Source organism: Macrosteles quadrilineatus, unplaced genomic scaffold, assembly GCF_028750875.1.
Source record: "Macrosteles quadrilineatus isolate MER2022 unplaced genomic scaffold, UCM_ALF_1.0 Scaffold_9__3_contigs__length_116548681, whole genome shotgun sequence".
Taxonomy (NCBI): Eukaryota; Metazoa; Arthropoda; class Insecta; order Hemiptera; family Cicadellidae; genus Macrosteles; species Macrosteles quadrilineatus.
The window spans coordinates 3,851,956-3,861,769 of NW_026542602.1; the positions used below are offsets into that span (position 1 = coordinate 3,851,956).

Here is a 9,814-nt window from a genome sequence, read left to right on the forward strand (position 1 = left end):
TCTTTTTTTACACATAGCAATTACAATATTCATTGCAGTTAAGTGCTTGCCATAGTTTGTTGTTAAGTACTTAATGAGGTTAGTCAATCTACGATCAGATCATCGAGAGTTGAAATTAATTTAGAGGTCAAAAATTTTTCATCATATTGTTCAGGCCTACTAAATGCATGGTTGATGTTTTGCTCCATATAGAACTCCCACCAATGGGTAAAAAAAGTCAACTTATTGCTGTAAATATTTAATATTGTTAAATAAGAAATGCAATAATTTAATGAAAAATAGGCTTAAGCAAATAAGCTGACAATAAACAAAAACCACACATAGTTTGTACCAATTTGTATAAGGACCAAAGAGAATACTAATCAGCGTTGTTTCACACACTCAATAACAAAAACATGGAATAGTCCTTGCCAAACTGGCTTTTCAGATTTAAATATACATCATTTCAGCCATGTGTGACATCTTTTTCGGGATGTGAACAAACAGGTCGAAGTAGCTAGCGAGCTCGTCGATGTTAGTATCATCGGGAGTCATCCTCGCCTGAATAGAGCACGAGGCCTGCGGTCGCTGGGCAGTCTCACTCTCACTTTCCGAGGTGGAGGGTAACGAGAGGGCAGTGCTATCAGAATATGTTCTTCTTCTCGGCGACCGCAAGCCGACAATGAAATGTTTATCCCTCTTTGTTCTCAACTCGATGAAGCTCACGGTTTCGAATCGGGAGAGTGATTTGTATTTTAGATCGAGTTTCGGATTGAACGACACAAGGGATTTGAAATCTTTCATGTTTTGCGGATCCAGTCCGAGCAATTTGCCCTGTGAGGTTGACAGATCAAGCGAGGCTAGGTGAGAGGTAAGAGTTGTCGGATGGTCCAAGGGACGCATGATTGCCACCGTCTCTCTGAAGCGAAGGACTGGAGCTCTCAGAACTCGACGACTCACCACACCGAGGTGGCTGCGTCTCAGCACTGGCCGCTTGAAACTCGTCTTCTGCACAAACGTGCTCATCTGGAATACACACACAACCTATGACTATGACCTATGACACAGTTAAATCATTAACATGACAATCTTGCCATGGTGTTTGATTGACACCTTAAAAGCAGCCATTATTTGTATATTCACTTTCTTCTTATTTTTTGATGTTTATTATTTTCTTCCATTTGGTTCAAAACGTTTAGTCATTTTAAAATCAATAGGCCTGCAAAATTTTTCTATTAGGCCTAATTCACGTTTTAAACTAACAAAAATTGTTATTGCCCGAAAATAGCTTTTTCCTACCACTGCATGGAAATTATCACATCTGTAAACAGTAGGCCAGTGGCCTACGCAATATAGCTCAATTCCCCTTCTGAGGCGTTGCATCCAGTGTTTAAGGTACGGTACCAAAATGGTAGTTTTGACAAAAACATATTTTTTTTAAGGTAACTTATGCCCATTGTTTTTCTGTGTTCACTACTGTAGACTTATAAATCAATACGGAATTCGTACCAGTATACCAGTCATTTTACATCAGTGCATCAATATACCTATTTGTATCAGTTAGAGTATTGACATAAAGCTATGCCATTTAAAATATATTTTTAGGTAGGCCTATAGCATTTAATATGGTATAAGATTTAAATAAAAAAAAAACAAAGTGGTTCCAAAAATGTGTTTTTAAAAATTTCAAAAGACAAATCTTTAGGCTGTACAGTTGAAAATTAGGGTCTGTTAAGTTATTGTCTGTGCACAGAATTTAGGCATTTTAATGGGAAGTTATCATGGGTTCCCCCACCACTTAGAAGCTGATTATAAAGGTAAAAATGTAATGAATGTTTGTTTATATTTAATTATTTATGTTTACTGTTTAACATTCTATTAACATAATTAAGTATTATTTTAATAAAATGCCACATGAAACTTAAGTAGGCCTAAAGACTTGGATATACAAACCAAGCAAAAATCAGGTCACTAAAAATGCTACCGGTATAGCACAAGCAAGCTCCTACTCTACCCTATGAGCAAGCAAGGCCCTACTCTACGTATGAGGTGTTTAAAAACCCACCAAGACAATGTCCTCTATATTAAGTACAGTAGCAAACACAGACAAAGGAGCAGTTAATTGGGTTGTTGAATTAATGGTTGTTAATTCAGAAATTTAGGTTATGTTAAGCAGCAGGCAACATTTTGACAAACCTCAGCTGTCAAACAATTTTTTCAAAGGATAGAATTGCTTTCCCATAAATTGTCTTAATTTTGTGAACAGAATAGGCCTACACCTTTTTTGTACATGCAAGGTTTCGCATTATTAATAGGTTAAAACTGTTTACAGATATGTAAAAATAGGTTAGACGATTGAAACCTAATTTTCAACTAACCTGAGATTTCTTCTTCTTGTTACACAAACAAGAGCCCGATGGACATTCTGCACCGTACAGAGACAAAGACTGAAAGACTGACTCAGGTGAAGAAGACGAAGTCCCCACAGCAACTAAGGCCGTTGTAGCAACATTGTTTGCAGCAAAAGGGTTAAAGTTGGCAACACATCTCGGCTGAGCACTGTGAGAACAGCATATCATGTTACTAAGGAAACTCCTTCAATGGAAAGTGGTCTGTAATTATACCCATCAATCTTTTTTACATCCTTTGAGCCTAGATCTTAAACCTTGTTGCACAAACCACTGCAACACACTCAATTACAGATACAATAGGCCTGCTATGATGTTGACATTCCATTTACGTTAAAGGTAAAGGCAGTTTGAAAACACACATAGGCCTACTCAGCACACAACAGACATTCAATTACCGTACCTTAAAAGGTAAAGGCAGTTTGAAAAGAAAAGACACATACTTAGACGTCAAAATAGGTACACAGTTTTTTCTAGCACAAAATATGCTTAATCTTTTTGTAATTAACGCTGTCTGAAATGTTAAAACTAGGGTGTAAAGTAACACTGAAAGTGTCTTATTATTAACGACAAGTATCGCTAAATAATATAACTTATCTACCTACTTTTTTTTACTTTTTTTAACTTATCTACCGTAAGTTATTTTTGTAACATAGTCTAAACTAGGCCTATTGAAACGAGCAAGTGAAAAAAACTATCATGTCTTATTAAGGGTGAGCATTGCAAAATAATATACCGGTACCTGTGTAATACGATGATTTTTTCTGAAGTGTTAGAACACAAGTACTGAACAGACGTGAGTACAATCACTGATTGTGTTTTTCTATGGACATATCTGGCTTATGCTAAATATCCTTGATGAGGGAGTAATAGGTGACAAAATACTAGACAAGTATTAGGCTATTTCACCTATTACCGAATAAAGTTTTACTGTGACGTGTGATTGTCGGAGGGGCGGTATGAGAAGGGGGCGGAGTTATTTCTGATCTATTGAAAGTTTCACATTGATACATTTACAAAAGTAATCAAAACATTAAACGGCCGTAGTTCAGGTACCAGTTATATGAGCTCAGATGAATGTTTTCACCGTTATTTTCAGCTCAAAATCTAGTTTCTGGTAGCGCATTTATAGATCCCTAATACAATTAGGCCTATATAATTTTTTTATTAAAAAATTAAACCATCATAACCGAACCAAACCAACCAAACTTGCTGATAATGAAAAAATTGAGTCAGAAAGTTAATGCCTCCGGTGGGTTTCAGACCGGCTACTAGTACCTCCGAATTATCAGCCTGGTGCGCTATTCACTACACCACCGAGACCTACGGCTGTTCAACGTATTGTTGCGGTAATGGTGTTTGCTCGAGCAGTGTTGGGTGGTGGTGGGCGGTGGCGGTCTGTCGGCAAGGGTTAATTTTAATCAGCCGTCACCAATTGTGAAATAGGCTATAAAGTTAATTTTGGTTTCATGTTTCTTGATTTAAAGCAAATCACTGCAGACCTTTGATAAGTTAACTTAGGTATTAGGCCTACAACACCGAGGGTTAATTGAATGTTTTAAGTTAGGCAAATTGTGTGAACCTGGCAATAACTCAGCAATAAGTAGTGCACGTAGCCTACCTTATAAAATCTATTGCTGGCCATTTGCAGAAAAATACAGCCGAGTAGGTTATAACGGATAATGTCACCTGATAGGGACACATTAACGGACACGACAGTATCAATATCATGTACCTGGGGACTAAGTTAAGGGGGGGTAAAGTCAGCAATAAGTAGTGCGCCCGCCTAATAAAATCTATTGCTGGCCGTTTTAAGGTAAAAACGGCCGAGTAGGTTATTACCGGTACCAATAGTGATAGAGGATACATTAACGGAACGCCAGTATCAATATTATGTAGGCCTACCTGGGGACTAAGTTAGGGAGGATAAAGTCAGCAATAAGTAGTGAGCACGCCTTATAAAATCTATTGCTGGCCATTTGCGGAAAAATGCAGCCGAGTAGGTTATTACCGATAATGTTACCTGATAGAGAACACATTAACACGTTCACTGCTATAGAAGAATTCACGATCCATTCCCCAGTGGCTGCATCATTATTTTTTTCAAAGACATTTAAAATAAGTTTATTCATGCCAAAGCTTTTACTCTATGTAAAATATAGCCAATACATATAAAAATTATATATGGACGCCTATGGGCGTCCACAGCCTCCAGCCAAGAAATTTTGAGAGTTTTGGTATTGGATGCTGCGGGCGCCTATAGGCGTCCTTGTATGAATCGGTTGCTAGGCCGTAATGCTCGTCTAGCATGATAGAAGAGTCACGATAGAAGTGGGCAATGACGTAATGTTTGCCGTTTGTGATCAGCTGCTTGTTTTTCTTTTCATCAAAAACAAAAATATAACCTTAAATTACGTCATTGCCGTCTTCTATCGCGACGTCATGGTTGACGAGCATTACGGCCTGTTGCTACAAAGAGAAAACAAGTCCTTTTTCCTTTGAATATATTTATATATTTTTATAATTTTTTTAGTACAATTTTTTTTCTAACAGTAAGATTGTCTACATCGATGTAATCACCGTTACATTTTCGTTTTTTAGGCCTACGGTTTGAAGGGCCTGGATTTTCATCCATAATTTTCACTATTACGAACTATCGCAAAACTACAAACGATCAACACTAAAACATAACCTAACTCTTCAACAACAACACACCGTAGCGCAAAAACACGTGAAATGAACGATTAGCTGATATCTTGGCGCCAAACACGATGCTAATACACGAAGCGCCTATCGGCGTCCGCCGCACGCGTAACGGGACACCGCTCGGCCGCCGATCGGCGCCCGTCGCACTGAACGTGTTAACGGGGACGACAGTATCAATATCATGTAGGCATACCTGGGGACTAAGTTAGGGGGGGGGGAGGGTAAATGGAGCAATAAGTAGTGTGCACGCCTTGTGCGGAAAAATACATCCGAGTAGGTTATTACCGATAGTGTCAACTGATAGAGGATACATTAACGGACACCCCAGTATCAATATTACTGTATGTACCTGGGGACTAAGTTAGGAGGGGTTTAAGACGTTAGTAGTGCGCGCGCCTTCTAAAATCTATTGCTGGCCATTTGCAGAAAAATACATCCGAGGACGTTTACCGATAATGTCACCTGATAGAAGACACACTAACGGACACGACAGTATCAATATCATGTACCTGGGGTCTAAGTTAGGGGGGGGGGGGGTAAAGTCAGCAATAAGTAGTGTGCGCGCCTTATAAAATCTAGGCCTATTGCTGGACATTTGCGGAAAAATACAGCCGAGTAACTAAGGTTATTAACGAAAATGTCACCTGAAACATGTTAGGCATACCTATTATATTAAGTTAATTTATTTTCTATAGCCTTAGGCCTAAACTTAATATTCTCCATAACTTACTAGGCCTAAGTTAGGCCTACCGGTACTTTTTTGTTAGGGCTGTTAGGCCTACTTATCGATTGGATTTGATGCTACACGGTAACAATTTAGTAAGGTACCTGGACCCACCTACACAAGTTAAATAAGTTTATAGGCCACCAAGTTTTAATGTATTAGGCTAGTTTGCTACCTGATATTGATTCTTGACACAAAAGCCATCTTAAAGCTAACAGCTCTAAAGACTAGGCCCTATGTTTTAATTTTAGTATCGTAGGCCTACCTAAGGGGGCTAATCTGCAACTTTTCCAGGTTAGCTGGTAGATTCTCCTCTGAATTTTCCATCGTTGATAAAAAGACCACCAATGTATTGGTGAACACCAAGTATCATTTGTTGTTGGATGTTATCGCCAGTTTTCAACTACGGTAGCCTATCTGTTCCTGAAAACCAAGTTAAGATGTAATCTTACTGCAAAGTAATAAAATCCTTACAGAATAAAACGAGTCTGACCTTGTAACTTGCTGCTCATAACCTTGCCTGCACCATATTTATCAATAGGAAGTGAACTAACTTACTAGGAAGTTTCCTTGGGCATTATTTTAACTAAATATTGTAAAATTCAGAGCCCATCGATCTGAAAATAGTACATTTTTTTGTACATAAAATAGTTTTCACCCACCAGTTATGTGATATGAAACGTAAACATCAACACAACTCAACAATGTTATTTGTAATTTTATTAGTCACAACACAACACAAGAAAGAAGATGACAAACGAAACGATTCCTTTCTTCTTCATTCTTCATGGAATCATTCATTGGATTCTCCTCTCCCCTAGACACTTTTTTCATTGGGAGGAAGAATAACGACAGGCATGGAGATTTGTAAAAAAAACTAAATTTCAGGATCGCTGATTATATTCTTAACGTTTTGTTTGGGATAACAGTATCTAAAAATTAAACCATAGATAGAACATAGTATGTTTTATCATTGACTATTGGATACTAAAGTTGACTTTCCATCTATATGGACCAGCTGTAGCCAATATTTTATTAAAACAGGATGTAACTTAGTTGTGTTGTGTGAGCCAGTTGCAGGAATGTGCTAGTGTGTAAAATTCTAGTGTATACCTTATTGTTGTTACTAACCATGTAAACAGTTGCTATAACTCATCATAAGTCATTTCCTAAGTTTGAATATTGTGTATTCAGCATAATTTAGTAATTTAGGTCAGCGCAATCTGTAGGTGGCTCACACCAACTATAAGGATTTTGATAAAAAAAAACTGGCTACAAATTTAACATGGGGATGGAATGTTCAGTTGTTTTACCTATGAATAAACATATAATATCACTAGATGTAAATGATAAATCATTTTATTAGCCATTCGGTATATGGTAAATGCAATAGGCATTGTCATTTTTACAATCACGGCCATCTTTAACTCCAGGGGCCCATTTCATAATAAAGTACAAACTAATATTATTAGTAAATCAGCTGATCGCCCAATGCAAATCTAATGGAAATTACAAGTTACAAGTTGTAACTTGTAGCTTACTGTATTATGAAATGGGCCCCAGGCCGTGGCCTTCGAAGTGGCAAAGTCACGTCGCAAGTGGGGTTGTACAGCTGGTTTGTCTGGCTGTTTGCCCGATCTACGTACGGGAATCTTGTAGTAAGTTAAAACCTTATATTCAGAACAGGAGTTGGTTTGCATAAGTGTGCTAAGTTTCAAAGCCAAAACGAAAACGAATGCTTCGCAATTAAATGTCACCCGATCGTGTTAGTCCATATTTTGTATCTAATGATAAAAGGAATTGCTTTAATAGATCTATGAGGCATAGCCCTAAGGTAGGCCTGTAATTGAAAGTTGACTCCGCTTTAAATGTACAGACATATATTTTCAATTAATCTTTGTTTTGGTTTTCAATTCTTTAAGTTTTATGTTCAATGTTTTAATAAATCTGTGTTGATAAATTTTAATTTTAATCAATAAGGTACGAATTAATGAGCTGATGTCTCCTCTGCCATGTTATCTTATTAAATGGGAAGTCTGACACTAAACAACCCTACTTTTGCGACATTGTCAATTCAATATTATTAATTGTCTATCAACATTTGTTAATTTTTATAAATTTGTATCTTAATATCTGTTATCAGTATTTTATTGTTGGTTCATATAATTTATTCTTTGTTAAATTATCATATTTATTTATAAAATGTATTTATTGTTAAATCACATTCCATTCTGTTGGTAATCCACAGAGCTGACACCTAAAAAATTAACATATTAAACATGTTATTTGTAATATCTAGCCTGAGTGTAGCCCATCGATCTTTATAGAGATCGATGGTGTAGCCATGCTAAACATGACAAAATTGTCAATTATTTTTTGTAATGTCCAATGACAAATAAATAATTCTGATTTCTGATTCTACCAGACCGCGGCCTGGAGTTAAAGGTGGCCGTGGCGGAGGGCGGAGTTCAGTACTTTTCCAAATTCAATCCTTCATATGTTTTAAGTAATAATAAGTAAATATAGGATGTCTACAATATCCAAAATAAATACTCGATCTCTGATCTCTAAATGAGATGTCTACTTGTATTATTTAAATTACATGGCACATCATGTATAATTGTATAATACTCTACTCTACTGGAAATAGCGCCACACACGGGCCGAATTGTTTTACACGAACATACATTCACTCAACCTTGCTCTGCTACACTGATTTGTTAACATAAAAACATCAAATTGGTACGCTATTATTCTGGAAAAACCAATGCTTCTTACTGTAGTTACGTTTTGCTACCGCAATAGTACACAATTTTTCATTTATATAGCGACGTATATGTATGTACTGACGACGCATATTTGCGTCGGTGTTCCAATGTTATCAAAATGCGTATATCTTTGTAATGTTCTATTTGAAGGCAATAAATTTATCTGCAGTGGTAGTGGTCTAACAGGGAAGTCTGACGCACAATTGCGTCGCTTGGTCTGTGGATATGATGATTGGTGACGTCATATAGTAGTTGGAAAAACTGTTCTTTACTTTGCTGCATCAAAGTATGTATGTATGCAGTGTGCACACTTCCTATGTAGCTTTTATATTATTTGTTTTCCAAACACGATTGCAGCGTTGAGCGTATTAACAAGTCAATGATTACTGTTTAACAGGGTTTCGTCCGTGGTCTGTGTTCGCGTTTATTAAAAAAGAACGTTGTTGTGTGAGCTAGTCACAGAATGCGCTAGTGTCTAAAATTGTATTTTATACCTTATACCAATACATACATACATACACAAGCAAACATTGCTCATATCAGACTATCAGAGTATAGGATTTGTTGTTTCTGACCAGGTTGACGGGTCATAGCATGACAGTTGCTATAACTCAACATATGCCATTCCCTAAGTATGACTTGGTAAAAAAGTTTGTCTATTTGACAGAATTTAGTAATTTAGATCGCAATCTGTGGGTGGTTCACATCAACTATGACGATTTTGATAAAAAATCTGGCTTCAAATTTAAAATGGGGGATGGAATGTCTAAAAGGTTATACTAAGGACGCTGGCGTTGAGGTTGAATTTTAAACTAAACACAACTTCTAAAAAGCATTTGGGGGTCAAACCCTCTGAAACTACACACATTTTTAATGACACTTTTTGAACTGAACCTATCTTATGTAACCTAAGTATAATATAGAAGTATTATGTGTGTCTGATTACTGGCTAATATTATATGAGGTACCCACACTACTAATCATCCATAATCCTAATCTCGCCACATATTTCTGTATAAAAACACCTACTGGTGCTATAGAAACTAATGGCTATAAGTTTCTGATTACTATTGCAGTACTATCCTGATAACCAATTCGAGCTCAGTGGCATGTAAACATGGCCCATGTTACATGGGCCCCTCCATGGGCGTCATTTCAGACTTTTGACTGGAGTGGCAAGATCTACTGAAGGGTCTGGGGGTCCTCCCCCAGGAAATTTTGAGAAACTG

The 9,814-nt window shown here is 37.0% G+C and overlaps 1 protein-coding gene across 2 annotated transcripts; it reads right to left on the reverse strand.

Annotated features, from left to right (window-relative positions):
• Window positions 1–222: 222 nt before the first annotated feature.
• Window positions 223–6,609, reverse strand: LOC129003105 (uncharacterized). Of its 2 annotated transcripts, none has more exons than XM_054431342.1 (4): window positions 6,480–6,609; window positions 6,083–6,240; window positions 2,358–2,538; window positions 223–1,005 (listed from the first exon to the last, which is right to left on the reverse strand). In XM_054431342.1, exons 2-4 carry the CDS (start codon window positions 6,142–6,144, stop codon window positions 430–432), a joined length of 819 nt encoding a protein of 272 aa, XP_054287317.1. In that variant the 5' UTR covers window positions 6,145–6,240; window positions 6,480–6,609; the 3' UTR covers window positions 223–429. The 2 variants fall into 2 exon arrangements, with proteins under 2 accessions (XP_054287317.1, XP_054287318.1); XM_054431343.1 differs by lacking the exon at window positions 6,480–6,609 and adding an exon at window positions 6,376–6,398.
• Between the last annotated feature and the right edge of the window lie 3,205 nt (window positions 6,610–9,814).